At 45.1% G+C, this 22,500-nt stretch overlaps 2 protein-coding genes and 1 long non-coding RNA gene across 4 annotated transcripts in view; 2 read left to right on the top strand and 1 right to left on the bottom strand.

The window, feature by feature from the left end:
- The window catches only part of serinc1 (serine incorporator 1), a 16,147-nt gene extending 10,140 nt beyond the window's left edge, over nt 1–6,007 (top strand). The window contains exons 3-10 of the mRNA XM_061051365.1: nt 1,152–1,345; nt 1,693–1,772; nt 1,882–2,019; nt 2,882–3,051; nt 3,404–3,494; nt 3,578–3,719; nt 3,795–4,019; nt 5,354–6,007. Coding sequence (XP_060907348.1) covers nt 1,152–1,345; nt 1,693–1,772; nt 1,882–2,019; nt 2,882–3,051; nt 3,404–3,494; nt 3,578–3,719; nt 3,795–4,019; nt 5,354–5,492 — 1,179 coding nt within the window. The 3' untranslated portion in view covers nt 5,493–6,007. The remainder of the gene's footprint in view (nt 1–1,151; nt 1,346–1,692; nt 1,773–1,881; nt 2,020–2,881; nt 3,052–3,403; nt 3,495–3,577; nt 3,720–3,794; nt 4,020–5,353) is intronic.
- LOC132984532 (uncharacterized) lies at nt 4,026–4,829 on the top strand. The gene is made up of 4 exons (XR_009674949.1): nt 4,026–4,353; nt 4,477–4,547; nt 4,578–4,734; nt 4,792–4,829. It is a non-coding gene; the product is annotated as an uncharacterized LOC132984532 (long non-coding RNA).
- Nucleotides 6,008–7,753: 1,746 nt separating the features above from the next.
- hsf2 (heat shock transcription factor 2) lies at nt 7,754–17,393 on the bottom strand. Of its 2 annotated transcripts, XM_061051341.1 has the most exons (12): nt 17,198–17,392; nt 15,278–15,386; nt 13,468–13,595; nt 13,159–13,283; nt 12,654–12,729; nt 12,352–12,413; nt 11,420–11,498; nt 11,208–11,326; nt 10,791–11,117; nt 9,552–9,654; nt 9,053–9,119; nt 7,754–8,920 (listed from the first exon to the last, which is right to left on the bottom strand). In XM_061051341.1, the coding sequence occupies exons 1-12, from the start codon at nt 17,288–17,290 to the stop codon at nt 8,601–8,603; spliced, it is 1,608 nt and encodes a 535-aa protein (XP_060907324.1). In that variant the 5' UTR covers nt 17,291–17,392; the 3' UTR covers nt 7,754–8,600. The 2 variants fall into 2 exon arrangements, with proteins under 2 accessions (XP_060907324.1, XP_060907323.1); XM_061051340.1 differs by having other exon boundaries at nt 10,791–11,326; nt 17,198–17,393.
- Between the last annotated feature and the right edge of the window lie 5,107 nt (nt 17,394–22,500).

Genomic DNA, 22,500 nt, shown 5'->3' on the forward strand with positions numbered 1-22,500 from the left:
CTCCTCTCTACCTCCTCTCATTCTCCTCTCTACCTCCTCTCAGTCTCCTCTCTTCCTCCTCTCAGTCTCCTCTCTACCTCTCTACCTCCTCTCAGTCTCCTCTCTACCTCTCTACCTCCTCTCAGTCTCCTCTCTACCTCCTCTCAGTCTCCTCTCTACCTCCTCTCATTCTCCTCTCTACCTCCTCTCAGTCTCCTCTCTACCTCCTCTCAGTCTCCTCTCTACCTCCTCTCATTCTCCTCTCTACCTCCTCTCAGTCTCCTCTCTACCTCCTCTCAGTCTCCTCTCTACCTCCTCTCAGTCTCCTCTCTACCTCTCTACCTCCTCTCATTCTCCTCTCTACCTCCTCTCAGTCTCCTCTCTACCTCTCTACCTCCTCTCATTCTCCTCTCTTCCTCCTCTCAGTCTCCTCTCTACCTCTCTACCTCCTCTCAGTCTCCTCTCAGTCTCCTCTCTACCTCCTCTCAGTCTCCTCTCTACCTCTCTTCCTCCTCTCATTCTCCTCTCTACCTCCTCTCAGTCTCCTCTCTTCCTCCTCTCAGTCTCCTCTCTACCTCCTCTCAGTCTCCTCTCTACCTCCTCTGATTCTCCTCTTTTCCTCCTCTCAGTCTCCTCTCTACCTCCTCTCATTCTCCTCTCTACCTCCTCTCAGTCTCCTCTCTTCCTCCTCTCAGTCTCCTCTCTACCTCTCTACCTCCTCTCAGTCTCCTCTCTACCTCCTCTCAGTCTCCTCTCTACCTCTCTACCTCCTCTCAGTCTCCTCTCAGTCTCCTCTCTACCTCCTCTCATTCTCCTCTCTTCCTCCTCTCAGTCTCCTCTCTTCCTCCTCTCAGTCTCCTCTCTACCTCCTCTCATTCTCCTCTCTACCTCCTCTCATTCTCCTCTCTACCTCCTCTCAGTCTCCTCTCTACCTCCTCTCATTCTCCTCTCTACCTCCTCTCAGTCTCCTCTCTACCTCTCTACCTCCTCTCATTCTCCTCTCTACCTCCTCTCAGTCTCCTCTCTACCTCTCTTCCTCCTCTCAGTCTCCTCTCTACCTCCTGTCATTATCTCCTCAGTACCCGGTCTCAGTGTCTGGTCTCAGTACCTGGTCTCAGTACCTGGTCTCAGTACCTGGTCTCAGTGTGTCCTGTCTGTGTCTCCTGCTGTAGATCCCAGGTTTCTGTGAGGGAGGGGCAGGTACCTCCCTCCCAGGTGTAGAGGGTCACGTGAACTGTGACGTGCTGGTCGGGTACAAAGCCGTTTACCGCGTCTGCTTCGGCATGGCCATGTTCTTCCTCCTCTTCTCTATGCTCATGATCCGAGTGAAGAGCAGCCAGGACCCCCGCGCCGCCCTGCACAACGGGTCAGTCTGAGTACACCTGTTACCGGTTACCTGTACATACACCTGTACATTCACCTGTACATACACCTGTTCATTCACCTGTACATACACCTGTTCATTCACCTGTACATACACCTGTACATACACCTGTACATACACCTGTACATTCACCTGTTCATTCACCTGTACATACACCTGTACATTCACCTGTACATTCACCTGTACATACACCTGTTCATTCACCTGTACATACACCTGTTCATTCACCTGTACATACACCTGTACATTCACCTGTTCATTCACCTGTACATTCACCTGTTCATTCACCTGTCAGCATGTGATCACAGCTCTGTTGTCTCTGTTCTCAGGTTCTGGTTCTTTAAGTTCGCTGCAGCGACTGCCATCACCATTGGATCCTTCTTCATCTCAGAGGGACCCTTCACCACAGGTAGATCCTCCTTACTGTACCTGAGCTCTGTGACATCATTGCTGTGTGACTGACAGCTGCATTAACCCCGCGCCCCCCCCCCCCCCCCCCCCCCCCTGTGCCCCCTCAGTCTGGTTCTACGTGGGCATGTCCGGAGCGTTCTGCTTCATCCTCATCCAGCTGGTTCTCCTCATCGACTTCGCCCACTCCTGGAACGAGTCCTGGGTGGAGAAGATGGAGGAGGGGAACTCTCGCTGCTGGTATGCAGGTAAGCTGACCGCGTTCATAGGAGGGTTCAAAGTGTTTGACTGACAGTTGTCATGGAGACAGCAGATGACATGACTCAATGATGACATCATTACGCAGATTTTAAACTTCCATAAAATATTGATACACGTTACCACGACAACAAGATGAGAAGTCCAAGCACAACGCAATGTAGGGACCTTTAGTGTTATATCCAAAACATTGCAGGAGAACTCCTGTTCACTGTTTAATTTCACAAAAACCATTGGCAACATTGTGATTTATGGGTCAGATGTTTCTGGTTTTAAGGGTCTTTGGTTGCCAGTGTTTTTGAACTGTTCACATGGTGTGCAGAAGCTCTGATGGATTCCTTCGTCTCGCCGCCTGAGGACACAGATGTAGTTTGAATAAAGCTTCAGTTCCTTTTGAATCTTTCACTTAATGACAGAGATGGAATCGTTTTCTATCGATCTATTGATCGTATCTAAAAGTAATAGAACATGTTAACCTTATAAACATCAGTGGACCAATCAGAGCGTCCCTTTGGTTCGAGGTGAATGTCAGAGCGTCTCAGAGGTTTGTGTCATCGAGTTAGCTCACCTGAGGTGTGCAACGCATAATCTCTGACCTCTGAGTCAGTCTGTGTGCATGTGATAACAAAGTGTGTGTGTGTGTGTGTGTGTGTGTGTGTGTGTGTGTGTGTGTGTGTGTGTGTGTGTGTGTGTGTGTGTGTGTGTGTGTGTGTGTGTGTGTGTGTGTGTGTGTGTGTGTGTGTGTGTGTGTGTGTGTGTGTGTGTGTGTGTGTGTGTGTGTGTGTGTGTGTGTGTGTGTGTGTGTGTGTGTGTGTGTGTGTGTGTGTGTGTGTGTGTGTCTCCTGTCCTCAGCCCTGCTGTCGGTCACAGCTCTGAACTACGTGCTGTCTCTGGTCTCTCTGGTTCTGTTCTACGTTTACTACACACACTCTGAGGGCTGCACCGAGAACAAAGTCTTCATCAGCATCAACATGCTACTCTGCATCGCCGCCTCCGTCATGTCCATCCTGCCTCAGATCCAGGTACACACACACACACACTAAAGCAACAACTTGCAGCTACATCAGAAATGTCAGCTGGAGGTCTGCAGATATTTCAAACCAATGTTTATCTCATTAATATTTTTGCTGACTGTCAGTCAGTTTGTGCACACAATCTGGATAAAAAGCTGTGAATTTGAGGAATGGACCAAAATATCAAACGTAAGAAAATCACCGGTTGGGAGCAGCTGATCGTCTATGATTGGTTCTCGTCTGGGTGACTGACTCAATTCAGCCCGACCCTGAAATCAGAATTTTCCTGAAAACACAGCGTGTACGCCAGGATTTAGAAGTGTGCCATGTGTGATCAGACTCTGTGTGTGTGTTTACGCAGGAGTCTCAGCCTCGCTCTGGTCTGCTGCAGTCCTCCTTGGTCACCCTGTACACCATGTACCTCACCTGGTCTGCTATGACCAACGAGCCAGGTGAGCTCACACTCACACCCAGCATCAGGAAGTTACTGATGATGTTCCTGCTGCGTCATCACGTCTCTCTCTCTCTCTCACAGACAGGAAGTGTAACCCCAGCCTCCTGGGGATCATCGGGCTGAACAGCACCAGCCCTGCGGGTCAGGACCATGTGGTCCAGTGGTGGGATGCCCAGGGGATTGTGGGATTGATCCTGTTCCTGATGTGTGTGCTGTACTCCAGGTGAGAGGACTGTCCGCTCTGCAAACATGAGGCAGGTCCACCGGTCGGATTCTAACCTCTCTCTCTCTCTCTCAGTATCCGTAACTCGTCCAATGCACAGGTAAACAAGCTGACCCTGACGAGCGACGAGTCGGCTCTTATCGAGGACGGTCCTCAGACGGACGCCTTCGAGGAGGACGGCGCTCTGAGCCGAGCCGTGGACAATGAGAAGGACGGAGTGACGTACTCGTACTCCTTCTTCCACTTCATGCTATTTCTCGCCTCGCTCTACATCATGATGACGCTCACCAACTGGTACAGGTAGGACACACACACAGCTACATCGCAGGTACACATACTTACACATACACAGGTATACACACAGCTACATCGCAGGTACACACACTTACACATGCACAGGTACACACACAGCTACATCGCAGGTACACATACTTACACATACACAGGTACACACACAGCTACATCGCAGGTACACATACTTACACATACACAGGTACACACACAGCTACATCGCAGGTACACATACTTACACATACACAGGTATACACACAGCTACATCGCAGGTACACACACTTACACATGCACAGGTACACACACAGCTACATCGCAGGTACACATACTTACACATACACAGGTATACACACAGCTGCTTCGCAGGTACACACACTTACACATGCACAGGTACACACACAGCTACCTCGCAGGTACACACACTTACACATGCACAGGTACACACACACACACAGCTACCTCGCAGGTACACACACTTACACATGCACAGGTACACACACAGCTACCTCGCAGGTACACACACTTACACATACACAGGTACACACACTTACACATACACATACACAGGTATACACACAGCTACATCGCAGGTACACACACTTACACAGGTACACACACACACACACACACAGCTACATCGCAGGTACACACACTTACACATACACAGGTATACACACAGCTACATCGCAGGTACACACTTACACAGGTACACACACTTACACAGGTACACACACACACACACACAGCTACATCGCAGGTACACACACTTACACATACACAGGTATACACACAGCTACATCGCAGGTACACACTTACACAGGTACACACACTTACACATACACAGGTATACACAGCTATATCGCAGGTACACACACTTACACAGGTACACACACAGCTACATCACAGGTACACACTTACACAGGTACACACAGCTACATCGCAGGTACACACATACACAGGTATACACACTTAGACATACACAGATACGCACACACACAGCTACATCGCAGGTACACACACTTACACAGGTACACACACTTAGACATACACAGATACACACACACAGCTACCTCGCAGGTACACACACTTATACATACAGGTACACACACACACAGCTACATCGCAGGTACACACACATGTACACACAGAGGTGTTCCCACACAGGTACACGTGTACACACACACAGGTAATGAAACAACAAAATGAAACAACAAGGACACATTTCAGACCCGTTCAGATATCTGTTTTTTATTATCACTGACTGTGTGTGTGTGTGTGTGTGTGTGTGTTTTGTGTCTGTCTGTCTGTGTCTGTGTCTGTGCGCGTGCGCGCTCTGTCTTCAGTCCGGACTCGAACTACGAGGTGATGACGAGTCGTTGGCCGTCCGTGTGGGTGAAGATCTCGTCCAGCTGGATTTGTATCGCCCTCTACGTGTGGACGCTGGCCGCTCCGCTCGTCCTCGTCAACAGAGACTTCGACTGAGCAGGCCGCAGCTGACCACGCCCCGTGAGACAGCTGATCCCGCCCCCTGAATCACTGCTTACGCCTCCCCCACGCTACAGCTTGCTATCCTGATGTGACCCCACTCCCTGTAGCTTTTGTTGTTGTAAATATGTGGTGTGTGTTAGAACAGAGCTGCATGTTTCTTTAACTCTGTGACTCTTAACAGTGTGAGAGCAGCTCCCCCTGTGGCCAGCATCAGTATTACATTAATTAAAACTGTTTCATGTAAAAAAGGGAGAGACTGATCAGCTTTAGTGCTGTGTAGCAGTGTTGTAATCATTAATGACCTGCTCAAGTATGTGTGTATCTGCAGCACACACACACACACACGCCTGTGTTTGTTGCTCTGACTTTAATGTATAAATATTGTTTAGATGAGTTAACTTATTTGGTGGTGTTAGCATTAGCATGTAGCTTCTCTCAGAGTTTGGTTGTTTTTGTGCTTTTATTCTGAAAATCTGTACCTGGTTTAATAAAAGTCCACTTAAAGACAAGAGTGTTTGATTTTGTGTTTTTTTTTAACTTACGTTTGGTTTTGTTTCTAGATAAAATAAAACGTTAAGATTATATTGATTTTAGTGGAATTATTTAGCTAATTTCTCCCCGAGAGTCTGTGCTGAACACAGTGTTCTGCAGGAAGTCCTTCAGAATAAAAGTATTGATACAGAACAGAATTTTGTATCTTTTTGTTAACTTTCGCTTTTTAAAAACCTTCATTTCATATTCAGTTGGGCTCCTCTCCAGCTCCGCCCTTTTTTTCCAAACATCGTCATTTCCTAAGAAAAAATCTCACTCGAAACAAACGGCCATCACCTCAGATCTTTTTTTGAGAACAACTGATGTTTTTAGATTGCCATGGTAGCAACCTGTCAGTCACAGGTAACCCCACCCCTAACTCCTCCCCTCTTTCTGGTCTCTTCGACTAATTAAACATGTTGTGTTAAAGGCTTTATGTGATTTTTCACACTTAAATGTAATAGAAATCAAGTATATCCTCTGAAAATTACCAAAATTTCAAATGTGAGACAAATTTACATTTTGAAAAACACCTTTACATTTTATAAAACAAATTTACAAGATGTGAAACACTTTTACAATCGTTGAGACAAATTTACAAACGACAGAATCTTGACAAAATGGGAATGTACCAAATGTCGGAAGTGACCCGGAAGTGATCGAGTGAGGGGTCATTTTGTTTGTTTTGTTTTGTCGCGGTACAGTCCCTTTCCGTCAAGATTCTGTCGTTTGTAAATTTGTTTGGGGACTGGTAAAAGTGTTCTGCCTCTTGTAAATTTGTCTCAGCGATTGTAAAAGTGTTTCACATCTTGTACATTTGTTTTGTCCTTGGTAAGTGTTTTTGGTTTTGTAATTTTGTTTCATAAAATGTTTTTCAAAATGTAAATTTGGCTCACATTTTGTAAAAGTGTTTAACACTTCGTAATTTTGCTTTGCACTTCCCAGCCACCGTAGGAAATAACTCTGTGAGTCATGACTGTCTACAATGGGTGTAACACCCGAGTCCCACTGTCTGTGATGTTTTCAGAGTTTTTTTTCAGTATGTTTACATAGCCAGCCCGACGGCTGACTCCTCCCCTCGTGTATAAAAGTTGTTTAATTGAGGGACTAGAGAAAAGAAGAATAACATACTGTACTCACTGCTTAACTGTGTTTCTAGATCACGCTCATTTCAGGTAAATTTACATGCAGTGTGAAGATACGAGCATAATAAAGATCGCTAGCATTAGCATGCTAACACAACAATGTAGCGCAAGTTGTTTTGGTTTCATGCTGGTGCTCAAGGGCGACATCTGCTGGATCAAAAAATCACATAAAGCCTTTAAAGAAGACTTGAGACTACAGATTGACACCATGCACTGGTTAAGAAAATCTTCACAGATGTCTATAAGCTGCTGGATGTTAGAGAAGGCAGGTTTAATATTGCCTTCACTTAAAGACAGAATCTTTATCCACTTCAGAAAAAAAAACTACCATTTCAGAAAAAAATGTTGAAAAGTGATATTTATTTACAAGCAACATTTTTAAAGGAGTGCAGTGAGATGTGGTCAGGCCATCTGCTCGAGTAACATTTTAATGATGATGTTCTATTATTAGCGTGCATTGAGTCTTCCATGTCTCGCTCCTCAGGTCAATATCGCCATGGCAACAAGCATGAGCACTGGTTGTCTACGTTCACGCTGGAAGGCTGCATCACCTGCTCAGGTAATCTGAAGCTTGTTGGACAGGTTTGAATGGGTTTTATTCCCAGCTGTGCAGACTGCTGCTGTCATTAACGTAAAAAAAACTAATTCAGAAAGGAGGAGCAGGAAGAGGAAGAACAGCAGGAAGAGGAAGAAGAGGAGTAGAAGTCTGTGCGAAGTACTGACGTTTGAAGGACAGTCTCAGTAAAATAACAAAAGCATTAAAGACGAACAGAAAGAGAATAAATAATACAAATGTTTGAGTCTGTAAATACAGGAGAGGAGTGACGCCTCCTCACTGACACTCAGAGATCTCTGCTGAAGGAGCAGTGTGTGTGTGTGTGTCACACTATCACTTAGAAGAAAACATTAAAGTAAATAAAGTTAATTCATCTACAGAGAGTTCATCTGTCTCACTCTGAACACTCGACTGTCTCACTTTGAACACTCGACTGTCTCACTCTGAGCCCTAAGCTGTCTCACTCTCTGAGCCCTCGACTGTCTCATTCTCTGAGATTTTGACTGTCTCACTCTGAGCCCTAAGCTGTCTCACTCTGAGCACTCAGCTGCCTCACTCTCCGAGTCCTTAGCTGTCTCACTATCTGAGCACTCAGCTGCCTCACTCTCTGAGCCCTCGCCTGTCTCACTCTGAGTCCTTAGCTGTCTCACTCTCTGAGCACTCAGCTGCCTGTCTCACTCTTTGTGAAAGATGATGTGTTCAGAGGGGAAGTAGAACACCTTCATCACACTTTATAAACTTTAAATGTTTTCTTAAAAATGTAAGAAGGACACACACACACACACACACTGAGATCAGCATCAGACTGAGGGGGTCACTCTCCCTAAAGTCCCCTCCACTCAGACACGGTCCAGGTGGTCAGAGTTTGTTTCAAAGGGCGTCCATGTGGGAGGAGTCTGTATCGGCTGCAGCAGGACTGAGTTCACACATGTAGAAGAGTGTCTCCTGGCTGGCCTCAGCCTCGGTCAGCGGCTCCAGACGGATCAGGGAGCTGTGGGCCGACTGCTTGGTCTCCAGGCTGGACTCCAGCAGGTCTGACAGGGGGGCGGAGTCCAGTGAGGCAGAGGAGGAGAGCTGCAGGTGGGAGGTGGAGGAGGAGTTGCTGGAGCCCAGGTCTAAATCTGCAGTAGGGGTGCAGCCGTCCAGGAAGGCCAGCAGGGGGCAGGAGGTGTACTGGATCAGCTGTTTATCTGAACATATTGAAACCCATTGAATGTTAGATCAATAAAGATCCAAAGACGTGTATCACTGTCAGAGCATCAGGACCAGTAATCACACCTCGAAACACTGAAACCGCTCCTGTGTGTGTGTGTGTGTCACACCTGTATTGTCTTCTTCTGTCCGTCCTCTGGTTAGCTCTACGAGGCTCTCTTTGGAGGACACACTCTCCTAAAAAACACAAAGATCAAAAATGATTTAATATGTGGTCTGGTGAACGAGTAAGAAGAATAACAAGGAGAAGAAGGGGGGGGGGGGGGGTCAAGGGGTAGGAGGAGAAAGAGGAGAAATAAAAGGAGGAGAAAGAGGAGGAAAGAGCCAGATGAGAAGGAGGCAAATGTAGAGGATTACATTAGAGGGAGGAGGAGAAGAAAACACGAGAGAAAAAGAGGAGAAAGAGGAAGTTGGAGGCAACTAAGGAGAAGGGAAGGAAATGAAAGAGAAGGAAGAAGAAAATAATAAATTGGAGGAGAATAAAGAGGAGAAAGGGAAAGAGGTGGATGAGGAGGGAGAGAAGATGAAACAGGACGATGGAAGAGGGAAGTATGACAATGAGGGGGGGGGGGGGGGGGGGGGGGGGGGTGTGTCAGTGTATGTTTTCACCTCCAGAGCATCAACATCGATTCCAAACTGTTTCCCGTACAGCATGGCCTGAAAATCCTCCAGACTGCAGTCGATACTGTCCAGATAATCCATCAGCTCCAGCCTGACACACACACACACGCCAACACGGATCAGACAACCTGAGCGACAGTATAGCACCCCCTGTACTTTAGAGATCTTACTGAACCATGAGTCCAAATGCCCGTCTCTGCCCAGGGGCTTTTATTGTGAAATGCTGCTTGACTCAGATGAAGGTACTTCCTGTGGTGATATATGAAAACACAGACCCTAATATAGAGTTTTCTGAGTCATCATGGCCTCACATTTACTGAACCTGTAACAAGATGATGTTTCTGTTTCTTCATAACACCGGTGTTACAGTTTAAAGAGGGACCATGTTAACTGGTGACTCTCTCGCACAATGCTTCTGTGGTTACCATAATTACAACAGAGTTTGAAGATGAAAAGTCTAAACGAATGTCACTTACCAATCATATACTGTATATCAGTAACCATGACAACCATAGATACATTTGGCTGAAGTCACCAGTTAACAAGGTCACTCTTTAATCTGTAACACCGATTAACGGTTTATAAAGTGTCATTTTTCACAAACTGAGCCCGCCTCTGTCTGCAGACAAGTTCTCTGCCGGATATCAGAGAGTCGTCTGCATAGACTGTGAATATTACTGGATGAAGCCTGAGTAACATCACCCGTCTGTTCCTGTCTGTTCATCGATGGTGGCCTCCATGCTGGAAATGCTGTCACAGTCTAACTTTCAGTCAGCCTAACGACAGGCTGAGAGCTGGAGCTGAGGCGGGTTTTAAACCTCCTGACAAACTGTTACACCGCGCCCACCTGTCAATCAGGTCAGCTACACGCCTTATTATGAATAACTCTTATCCTTCATCAAATCAAAACTGATGAGTCATCAAAACATTCACCCCCCGTACAGTGTGTGTCCATCGAGACATGAGCTAATCACACCTATTTGGTTTTTTGAACCAGGCTGTAAACATGTTAATATCTGCTGTAAAAACAGACTTTTTAGAATGGGTGTGTATGTGACTTCCTGTGTTCCTGCAGCCAGCCTCTAGTGGACACTTTAAGAACTGCAGGATTTTACACTTAATGTTGACTTCATTTGTCAACCCCTGAGGTTGCTGACGGTGTCGTTTAGTTGAATAAAAGGAGTCTGAATCTAAAGTGAGAGTCTACACCTTCAGTTTGTCTCTTACTTTCCCAGAAGGTTGATGTTCTGAGAGATAGCTCCGTTCTCGTTCAGGATGGAGTCCATCATCTTCACGGGGTCCTCCAGACTCATAGATGCAGCTTTGTTCAGCTGCAGGGCGGAGCTGGTGGATGTGCTGCTCGTTGGAGCCACGCTGGGCGGAGCGGTGCCCGGCGGAGCAGAGGCATGAGATGTGCTGGTCGTGGGTGCGTTACTGTCTGGCGTGCTGCCCGTCTTGTTCCCATTCTCCGTCTGCCCGCTGTCCTCTGAGCTGATGGCGCTCAGCTCCGCCTCTGCCCCGTTGTACAGCTCCACCTCCACGATCTCCATCTCTCTGAGGGAGGAGGTCAGACAGCGTGTGAGTGGACGGACTGACGCTTCATCTACAACAGAGTGAATATTAATAATAATCATTTCATCTGACCCGGGGTCCAACGCCTGCAGTGACTCCTCCGTCACCTCAACATCGCTCTCAGTGACATCACAGATGATGACATCATCAGAAGCCTCTGCCTTTCCCCCGCTCATACTGCCGACAGCCGACTGGACAGAAAACACATCATGACACACCTGATACATCACATCTCATCTGTTCATATGAAATAATGAGGAGGAGGAGGAGCTGTGTTCACTGACCTGATCCGCACACACTTTGTCTTCAAAGATCTCATGGATGTATTTGGGCTTCTTCCCGCTGCTGTTCATCAGAATCGGCCTGAAAAACACCAAAACACATGAAGTTCAGACAGAGATGTTTGATATTAATCATCTTTATAGAGAAACGGTTTTCATTTAGTGGCTGACGTAAGACGACTGTTTAGAATATTAATCTACAACTTTGTGCTCCAATCAGTGAGATGTGTAGTGAGTGAGATGATAAAGGTATCTTACTATATGATCAGACATTAATGAAACATGCTATGTTGAAGTGCTGGCTTCTCTGACAACAATGCAGCAGTCAGTATGTCCTCCTTCTAACTTTAGATTCTGCTCCTGAATGATCTGGATTTGTTTGGTCCAGAGAAGGTAGGCGGTTTAAAGACACCCCCACACGGCCGTTTTGGACGCCCCTCGGTTTGCCAGATATGAGAGTAGTTATCAGGTCAACAGGTGTTGCAGCGATGGAAGCGGGCAAGAGAAGTGGTTCAGATAGAAGTGATTGTACCCGACCTAAAAAGCCTCTGCATGTTTCTAATAAGCTCCACGAGCAGAAACGTGCTCAAACTAGGATCAATATTGGAGATGCTTTTGAAAAATGGAGAGAGGTTAGAACACAGAAAGGTTTACAGACCCATGCATAAACACTGAAGCTTCAGTGTCCACCACATGGTGACCTGTGTGAGCATGGACTCTAGAGAGGAGGGAGGGGGGGATATTTGCATATCCAAATGCTCCCTAAACTCACAGCCGCTCTTCCAAGGGGGCGATCAAGAGGTTCTGAATTCACTGAGGGGGGAGCTGCCGTGTCATGAAACCCACAGCTGAGATGTGAGAAGTGTACAGATTGATCAGTGATGATGTGGAGGTGACCCACCTCACCTGGGGGACGCAGCTCAGAGTGAACTCACCTTTTACGCTTTAAATTCAGGATGTGGTTGTTCTGGACCAACGTGACGATGAAATGGATCAACTGAAAACGACAACAAAATTCAGGTTAAGATTCAAACAGGTGACGATTCAGAACACCTGCAGGCTGACACACAGAGCAGGTGAGAGAGTCCAGCTCAGTAACCCATCAGAAGATGCACCATGACAGACAGAGATTCATGAGCAGTGTTTAACCCTGTGGGCTGCAGGATCCTCAAGGTGATTCATGACCAATCATAATTAGTGTTGACGGGAACACAGTAATGCTCAGGTTTGTTCTCACCTTTTTGATGAGCTGCTGCTGGTGAACGTGTTTCTGTCTCAGGTCTGAGATCTCCCTCCACAGAGCCTCGTTCTCCCTGTGAACACACACACACGTGAACACACACACACACACACACACACACACACACACACACACACACACACACACACACACACACACACACACACACACACACACACACACACACACACACACACACACACACACACACACACACACACACACACACACACACACACACACACACACACACACACACACGGTGGGTGAGATTTAAGACCTGATGAAGTGCTGACTGAACATCATGGTCTCCTTGGAGCACACTGACAGACCTGCTGGTTTGGTCTCCACGGTAACAGACATGTCTGAATAATTACCATGTGCTTGGTGTCCGTGTATCGACAGTCTGACCTGTACGGTGAGGCTGCATCCATCCACTAGCCATTGAGTATTTAATCATGGTTGGCAGATCAATCAGTCACAGATCAGGGTTCACACTCACCTCTTCAGTGTGATGAGCCGGGCGTCGATGTTCTCCTGTTTGCTGTGAACACTCTGAACGCTGGCTATGATCTTTGTCAGGTCCTCCTGTCGGATCTTTGAGTCCTCGGGTCGAGCATTAGAAACCTGAACACAGACAGTAAAACACTGTTAACACAGTTCGGGGGGGGGGGACAGGTGAGTAATGATGGACAGGTGAATGATGATGGACAGGTGAGTGATGGACAGGTGAGAGATGATGGACAGGTGAGTGATGATTGACAGGTGAGTGATGATTGACAGGTGAAGAACAGATGGATGATGACTCTACCTTTCTCTTGATGTTCTCCAGCAGGTCATCCTGACCATGTTTAAAGTACGGGTGCTGAAACTCCACCGGGCCGTCTCTTTCCTGTTTCACAATCCCTGTGTCCATGTGCATCACTTTACGGAAACCATCTGCGCACACACACACACACACACACACACACAGACAGACAAACAGTGAGAAGACAAGAGACTAAACTTATAAGACAGTTAGAGTTAGTTAGTTAAGTTTGAAGCCGCTCTGACTCTCTTTACTTCAGACTGTGATTGAAGTGGCTCTGACTCTCTTTACTTCAGACTGTGATTGAAGCGACTCTGACTCTCTTTACTTCAGACTGTGATTGAAGCCGCTCTGACTCTCTTTACTTCAGACTGTGATTGAAGTGGCTCTGACTCTCTTTACTTCAGACTGTGATTGAAGCTCTGACTCTCTTTACTTCAGACTGTGATTGAAGCGACTCTGACTCTCTTTACTTCAGACTGTGATTGAAGCTCTGACTCTCTTTACTTCAGACTGTGATTGAAGCTCTGACTCTCTTTACTTCAGACTGTGATTGAAGCTCTGACTCTCTTTACTTCAGACTGTGATTGAAGCCACTCTGACTCTCTTTACTTCAGACTGTGATTGAAGTGGCTCTGACTCTCTTTACTTCAGACTGTGATTGAAGTGGCTCTGACTCTCTTTACTTCAGACTGTGATTGACTCTCTTTACTTGAGACTGTGATTGAAGCGCCGACTCTCTTTACTTCAGACTGTGATTGACTCTCTTTACTTCAGACTGTGATTGAAGCGCCGACTCTCTTTACTTCAGACTGTGATTGACTCTCTTTACTTCAGACTGTGATTGATGCTCCGACTCTCTTTACTTTAGACTGTGATTGAAGCTCTGACTCTCTTTACTTCAGACTGTGATTGATGCTCCGACTCTCTTTACTTCAGACTGTGATTGAAGCCGCTCCGACTCTCTTTACTTCAGACTGTGATTGAAGCTCTGACTCTCTTTACTTCAGACTGTGATTGAAGCCGCTCTGACTCTCATTACTTCAGACTGTGATTGAAGCTCTGACTCTCTTTACTTCAGACTGTGATTGAAGCTCTGACTCTCTTTACTTCAGACTGTGATTGAAGCTCTGACTCTCTTTACTTCAGACTGTGATTGAAGCTCTGACTCTCTTTACTTCAGACTGTGATTGATGCTCCGACTCTCTTTACTTCAGACTGTGATTGAAGCTCCGACTCTCTTTACTTCAGACTGTGATTGAAGCTCTGACTCTCTTTACTTCAGACTGTGATTGAAGCTCTGACTCTCTTTACTTCAGACTGTGATTGAAGCTCCGACTCTCTTTACTTCAGACTGTGATTGAAGCTCTGACTCTCTTTACTTCAGACTGTGATTGAAGCTCTGACTCTCTTTACTTCAGACTGTGATTGAAGCTCTGACTCTCTTTACTTCAGACTGTGATTGAAGCCGCTCTGACTCTCTTTACTTCAGACTGTGACTGAAGTGGCTCTGACTCTCTTTACTTCAGACTGTGATTGAAGTGGCTCTGACTCTCTTTACTTCAGACTGTGATTGACTCTCTTTACTTCAGACTGTGATTGAAGCGGCTCTGACTCTCTTTACTTCAGACTGTGATTGAAGCAGCTCTGACTCTCTTTACTTCAGACTGTGATTGAAGCTCTGACTCTCTTTACTTCAGACTGTGATTGAAGCTCTGACTCTCTTTACTTCAGACTGTGATTGAAGCTCTGACTCTCTTTACTTCAGACTGTGATTGAAGCCGCTCTGAGCTGACAGCGAGTGAACACTTACACATGTTGAGCTGTCGGATGAAGCTGGCCATGTTGTTGTGCTTGAAGAACTTCGGGAGGATCTCTTTTGCAAAATGCTGCTCGTCCAACACCAGGAAGCTGTTTCCCTCCTGAGAACATCCCACAGAAATATGAACAACAGTTAGAAAACGGTGCAGGTTATAAAAACCTCATGTCCCAGTGGAAACAGAACACATCAACATAGGTTCAAACTGAGAAGTGTCAGTGTGTCAAATTATATGCACATTACTGATTCCTTCAGGTTAATACAGTTCCAGACAAATGTTTGGACACACCTGATTGAAACCCATGTTATAATCTTAAATACATTTTGATCTAAAGGCTTATGCTTCAATGTTTGACATGTTTCTTATAGAAATAGAAATAGATATGGTTATGACTACGTATGCATGCATTTATTTCTAAAACAAAACTTAAATGTTTTATTGTTTTTATATCTTTTATCATTCTTTAATGTGGAAAATAGTAAAAAAAAAAAAAAAAAAAAAAAAAAAAATAGTCTGTGTGCCCGAGATACAGCTGACAGTATATTATAATAATATATTATACTGTATTATTGATTATACTGTTACTGTTGTATGTCCAAACTTTTGACAGGTAGTGTATAATTGGGGAGGGGGGGGCAGCGGGGGTTGTTTGGATGTAACAAATCTTTGATATCATGCATTTCTTTGTAAGCTGCTACTGGATGCTTTGAATTTCCCGCTGGATCAATAAAGTATTTCTCTCTCTCTACCTATCTGACAGTGAATAGGGTTAATGTTCATAGGTGAGTAACATGATGGGGTGTGAAAAGAGCATAGAGAGAGGCCAAGAAAAGCTGAGGAGGAGTTAAACACACACTTGAATCTGTAGAGTCACTACATGAACTGTTGTCTATGAACACGAATATCTTTGACTTTACAAATTAAGCTCTCAATAGAAACCACATCCAGAAATGTTGCAGCTTTTCTTGGCCCGAGGTTGTTTAAGACAGACTGAGGTGAAAAGAAGCTGTCCTGAGGATAATAAGCTCCACGAGCAGAAACGTGATCAAACTAAGATCAATATTGGAGATGCTTTTGAAAAATGGAGAGAGGTTAGAACACAGAAAGGTTTACAGACCCATGCAGAGCTGGATAAACAGTGAAGCTTCAGTGTACACCACATGGTGACCTGTGTGAGCATCGACTCTAGAGAGGAGGGGGCGGGGGGAGACAGCTCTCTATAATGTTTAGAAATTCGACTGCAGTACCCATTTTAAACACTAGGGGTCAGTTATTGCTCATTTAAAAGACGAGGGATGCTACAGAAAAGTAAACATAACCCTTTACTAACTGCTTTATTTAATCATGTAGCATCAGCTCCCACGTCATATCTCAACAAACGTCACAACTTCTTATGAAATGTGGTTTCATTATCATGTGTCGTTTATCTAAAAGAGAAATAAAGTCAGAGAATAACGGTGTATCGGTTTTACCAGTGACCGTGTTAACTGGTGCCTCGTCTGGTGGTGTCATGGTTCATATTTACAGTCACACAGCTCTAAAAACGGAATGAGCCTCTTTGTTTGTTTATGAATTGAAGATATATATGATGGTTAAATATTATTGTAAAATTAATCAAAGAGGCAACTGGAGGACTCTGTACATTTTTAACAGCTGCTGTAACTACGACAACCAGCTGAAAGTCACCAGTTTACACGGTCACTGATTTAACCATCCCACCGCTTAGCTGTGTTTTCATATAGAGTAAATGCTGTCTCTCTATCTCTCTAGCTATCTTCATTTTGGTAAATTGACGTTGTTTTCTCCTCGCGTTGTTTTGTTGTTTACCGTTAAACGTTGCTAGGTGCTGCAGACGAAGCTAACTTCACAGCTAGCTCTGCGTTAGCTAGCAGTGCTAACAGTGTTAGCATTACCTGGCTCCAGCAGATAAACTCGTTGGTGTTTTCATCCTCCACCAGAGTCCACAGCTTGGTGAGGAAGGCCGGGACGTTCGAGTTGTGCTTCATGTCTGTGTGAGTGAACACACGCAGTGTTAGCTCTGTTTGGAGCTCTGACAAAAGATGATGGTCCACTCAGTCGCTCTGGGCAAAACTACATTACAACATCCGGTCCTGGACGACGGCACATGATTGGTCCAAAAAGGTTTTACGTAACATTTCTCACGTGGAGGTCCATGCAAACATTCAAAATAGAATATCTTATACAATATGTAAAATATAGACAATTAAACATTTTTATGGAAAGATCAGTGGGATGTAAAGGTGCATACTATTATTATTATTATGAAAAATCCTCTTCTACAGTGTGTTTAAACATATATTTGTGTAACCTGAGTGTCTACTGACCCACAAAATGTGAAATAAACTCATCCAGTCCTTTGTTTGTGGTCTGCATAAGTCTTACAACACAGAGAAAAATACTCTGTTTCAAATGTGCTCTCCTTGTGATGTCACAGTGGGATTCTGGTAAAAATAATCCCCTCCCCTATACCCATGGACTCCACCCCCATCCTAGAACTAAACTTTTGTGCAGGTTGGCCATTTCTATTCTCTCTACAGAGGAGTGATGTCTACTGGAAAAAGGGGGGGGGGGGGGGGCTCATTGCATTTAAAGAGACACACACACCAAAACGGAGCGTTCTGAGAGAGCTGGTTTATACAGGGTCTCAAACCTCCTCTGGTGCTTGATTCATGTTATATAGATGTTTCATTTAAACCACAGTGGACTGTTTGAAAAGGTGGACAAGAGGGATGATATGTCATCTAATGTATGAGACGTAAAGGTGATTTTTGGTCATGGGATGTCAACAGTGTCGTTTTCACTTTCCATTAGGCCTACAGCATGATTTTAAAATATACAATCTATGATTTTATAATGATTGAAAGTCTAAAAAAATCACAAAACTTATATTCCTTTTTTTTTTACCCAAAGCTGTGAGGAAAGAAAGAGACAGAGACAGAGACAGAGACAGAGAGTTAGTAAAATCCTTCAGTTCCTTGAGTGTCCTGGCTGCAGGAACACAGGAAGTCACATACACACCCATTCTAAAAAGTCTGTTTTTACAGCAGAGATTAACATGTTTACAGCCTGGTTCAAAAAACCAAATAGGTGTGATTAGCTCATGTCTGGATGGACACACACTGTACGGGGGGTGAATGTTTTGATGACTCATCAGTTTTGATTTGATGAAGGATAAGAGTTATTCACAATAAGGCGTGTAGCTGACCTGATTGACAGGTGGGCGCGGTGTAACGGTTTGTCAGGAGGTTTAAAACCCGCCTCAGCTCCAGCTCTCAGCCTGTCGTTAGGTTGACTGAAAGTTAGACTGAGACAGCATTTCCAGCATGGAGACCACCATTGATGGGACTCCAGCGCCCAGGCTGCAGGAACAGACGGGTGATGTTACTCAGGCTTTCTCAGTGGTTTAAACTCATAGGTCAGAAAATACAGACAAATACTTGTTACCAATTTAAACAGAGATCAGTTCTTGCAATTAAATTCAATTAATTATTCAACTATTGTTGTTGCCATGGTATCAAACTGGTATTGATTATGTACATCTTCACTGGTCTGCTATATGAAACAGACTACCACAGTTTTTCCAGTGGCGTTAGAAAATGGATTTTGAGCAAACAGTCTCTTTCAGCACTGATCCTGCATATAGGGGTTTTGATACTAATGACACTTTATAATGAAGCTAATGGGTATTATGTTGTTGTCCTGTTGTTCCTCAGTGTTTATAGCATCTCAAATTGTCCCGTGTGTTTTTTTATTGTACTCTGTTGAGTCTTATTGTTTGTCTTGCTCCATTTTTATGTGGGACTACAGATGGAAATTAGCGATTTGCTAAAACTGGTGCAACCATCTTTTCTTTTTTCTTTGCTTAAATGCTCGATGTCAGAGCTTACTGTCCCTTGATAAATAAAATAAATGAAATGATGCATCCTCAGTTTTCTATCTTACAGGACATGTTTACTTTTTTAACAATGAAGACAAACAATCAGTTAAATATGAATATATTAATTATTAAGTGCTTTACAAAACGTCAATCCATATACATTGACTTTACTAGAGTCATATCCATGTTTCACACTTCTGTTACATTTACTTTATTATTGTCATGAAGCTGTTTGAAATGTTTCTCTACATGTAGTTCCTCCCCCGGCCAGCAGGTGGCCTCATTGATCCATTAGATAAACGACTGAATATGTCCTCTTCTTCCTCGTTTGGTCCTCTTGATGATTAATAACGTGACTGTGACTTTAAATCACTTCAGTAACACATTTAACTTTCTCCAACAGCAGAGTCAAGAAGAACAACACAAGAATACAACTTCAACACAGACTGAGGCCTTCACTGACCTCTGACCTCAACATAGAACCAGACCATACAGAACATACAGAGAACCAGACCAAACATAGAATCAGAACATACAGAGAACCAGACCATACAAAGAATCAGACCATACAGAGAACCAGACCATACAAAGAATCAGACCATACAGAGAACCAGACCATACAAAGAATCAGACCATACAGAGAACCAGACCATACAAAGAATCAGACCATACAGAGAACTAGACCATACAAAGAATCAGAACATACAGAGAATCAGACCATACAGAGAATCAGACCATACATAGAATCAGACCATACATAGAATCAGACCATATAGAGAATCAGACCATACAGAGAATCAGGGACTTCTTCTCCAGGGACCAGGACTAACTAACCTGGTCCCTGAGATCAGGGATTTCTTGACAGCTGGTGTAGAGCAGCACAAACTCACAGCATTATCATCAGAAACAGAAACTTACACAGTACACAGAATTATATACACTTTTCACCAAGGGGTTAAAAACAGTCAGGTCTCATATAGTGCTTTCAAACCTGCACTGAACTCCTGAACACTTCCTCAATGAGCTGCATGTGTGTTACCTCCTCCCTTTTTGATTGCCCTTATTGTTCTCACCTCTTTCTAACATCTGCACAGAACTCCTGAAAAAATCATGAGGAGCTGCATGCGACAGTCTTCAACCGGAGTTTCTCCTCCTGCTGAGCTGCATGTTTCCTGTTCTCCAGTATGTTCTTCTCCACTCTTTAAATTTAAATTTAAAGATTTATTTTTGGGCTTTTTGTGCCTTTAATTGCGAGATAGGACAGTGGATAGATTCAGAAATCAGGGAGAGAGAGAGTGGGGAATGACATGAGTCACAGGTGGGATCCGAGCCCGAGCCGCCCGCTTGGAGGAGTAAAGCCTCCATCCGCACTAACCACTGCGTCCCCAGCGCCCCCCAGCGCCCCCTTCTCCACTCTTTAGTTCACATTGAGATTCTGTTCAACTACACGTAGCATTGATACAAAGACACATATTCTCATCATAGAGTCATATGGAGGACTCTGCTGCTTCATCCTCCACTTCCACGTCGTTCTTATACTTCATGTCTCACCTTGGGAGACCCCCCCCCCCCTTCTGTCTGAGGTGCATGTGTGAACAACCAGATCAGGAGGATTTCAAGAGCAGTTCTCAGGAGTGAATGGGGGTTCAGTGGTAGCAGCTGAGGCGGGAGGAGGCAGAGGACTCAAATGTTACAGGACACATGCAGACCAAGGCACTGAAACAAAACGAGAATATATTTGATCATATTATTATATTATTTACATTAAAGGGATACTTCACCTGTTGAAACATGAGTCTGTATTGACATTGGGTCATATATGTAGTAGAAATGTGAAATACATTTTGAAGTTGGTGCCTTCTTGGCCGAGAAACGGCAGAAAGTGTCTTTTTGGCTCATGTGGATGAAAGACACCAAATTCCAGAATGCACAGCACTGCAGGCCACTCCCACTAAGGTCCTCTACAGACATGTTTACTACAACACATACGGCCGTTTACACAACTGATTCAGAGATTTCTTCCAGAATTGATCTTGTAAATTCCTGTCAGAAAACAGACTCTATGTCTGTGTCCATAGACAAACAGTGAGAGCACCGACACTACCAGTCCGCCCCAGCTCGAGCCGGCCCGGGCTCCTCGTCCTCACCGCCGCCGACAGGCGGAGAGCGTAGAGACCTTCAAAAATCCCCTTCATCATATCAGTTTGAAGTTGAAACATACTTTTATTATACTTTCATTCTCATCAGCTTTCTCCATAGAGCCTGTTAGCTTAGCTTCCTAGCAAGATGGCGGACGTTAAGTTTAGTTTCTGGGAGTGAGTTCCCATCCACTGATCTGTGATTGGTCTGTAGCTTCAGTGGGTCTCCAGTCGCCCTGCCCACTCCTCTGTCCCTGGGCCTCTAGGCCGCCCTCCTGAACTGTTCCAGTTTGAGTGTGTGTGTCCAGTGTGTGTGTCCAGTGTGTGTGTGTCCAGTTTGTGTGTGTACAGTGTGTGTGTGTGTGTGTGTACAGTGTGTGTCCAGTGAGTGTGTCCAGTGTGTGTACAGTGTGTGTGTCCAGTGTGTGTGTGCGTGTACAGTGTGTGTGTCCAGTGTGTGTGTCCAGTGTGTGTGTCCAGTGTGTGTGTACAGTGTGTGTGTCCAGTGTGCGTGTACAGGTTGTGTGTGTGTGTGTCCAGTGTGTGTGTGTGTGTGTACAGTGTGTGTGTGTCCAGTGTGTGTGTCCAGTGTGTGTGTGTGTGTGTGTGTGTGTGTGTGTGTGTGTGTGTACAGTGTGTGTGTGTGTCCAGTGTGTGTGTCCAGTGTGTGTGTACAGTGTGTGTGTTTCCAGTGTGTGTGTCCAGTGTGTGTATGTACAGTGTGTGTGTGTGTACAGTGTGTGTGTCCAGTGTGTGTGTCCAGTGTGTGCGTGTACAGTGTGTGTGTCCAGTGTGTGTGTCCAGTGTGTGTACAGTGTGTGTACAGTGTGTGTGTGTGTGTACAGTGTGTGTCCAGTGAGTGTGTCCAGTGTGTGTGTACAGTGTGTGTGTACAGTGTGTGTGTGTCCAGTGTGTGTGTGTGTCCAGTGTGTGTGTCCAGTGTGTGTCTCCAGTGTGTGTGTACAGTGTGTGTGTCCAGTGTGTGTGTCCAGTGTGTGTACAGTGTGTGTGTACAGTGTGTGTGTGTCCAGTGTGTGTGTGTGTGTCCAGTGTGTGTGTCCAGTGTGTGTCTCCAGTGTGTGCGTGTCCAGTGTGTGTGTCCAGTGTGTGTGTGTACAGTGTGTGTGTGTGTGTACAGTGTGTGTCCAGTGTGTGTGTGTCCAGTGTGTGTGTGTCCAGT

Source organism: Labrus mixtus, chromosome 12 (assembly GCF_963584025.1).
Source record: "Labrus mixtus chromosome 12, fLabMix1.1, whole genome shotgun sequence".
Taxonomy (NCBI): domain Eukaryota; kingdom Metazoa; phylum Chordata; class Actinopteri; order Labriformes; family Labridae; genus Labrus; species Labrus mixtus.

Coding starts and splice junctions, on each gene's coding strand:
- hsf2 (XM_061051340.1), bottom strand. CDS start 17,290: ATGAAGCACAACTCGAACGTCCCGGCCTTCCTCACCAAGCTGTGGACT. Junction 11,327..11,419: donor ACAAAGTGTGTGCGGATCAG/GTCAGTGAACAC, acceptor TTTTCTGTCCAG/TCGGCTGTCGGCAGTATGAG. Junction 9,655..10,790: donor AACATCAACCTTCTGGGAAA/GTAAGAGACAAA, acceptor TGTGTGTGTCAG/GCTGGAGCTGATGGATTATC.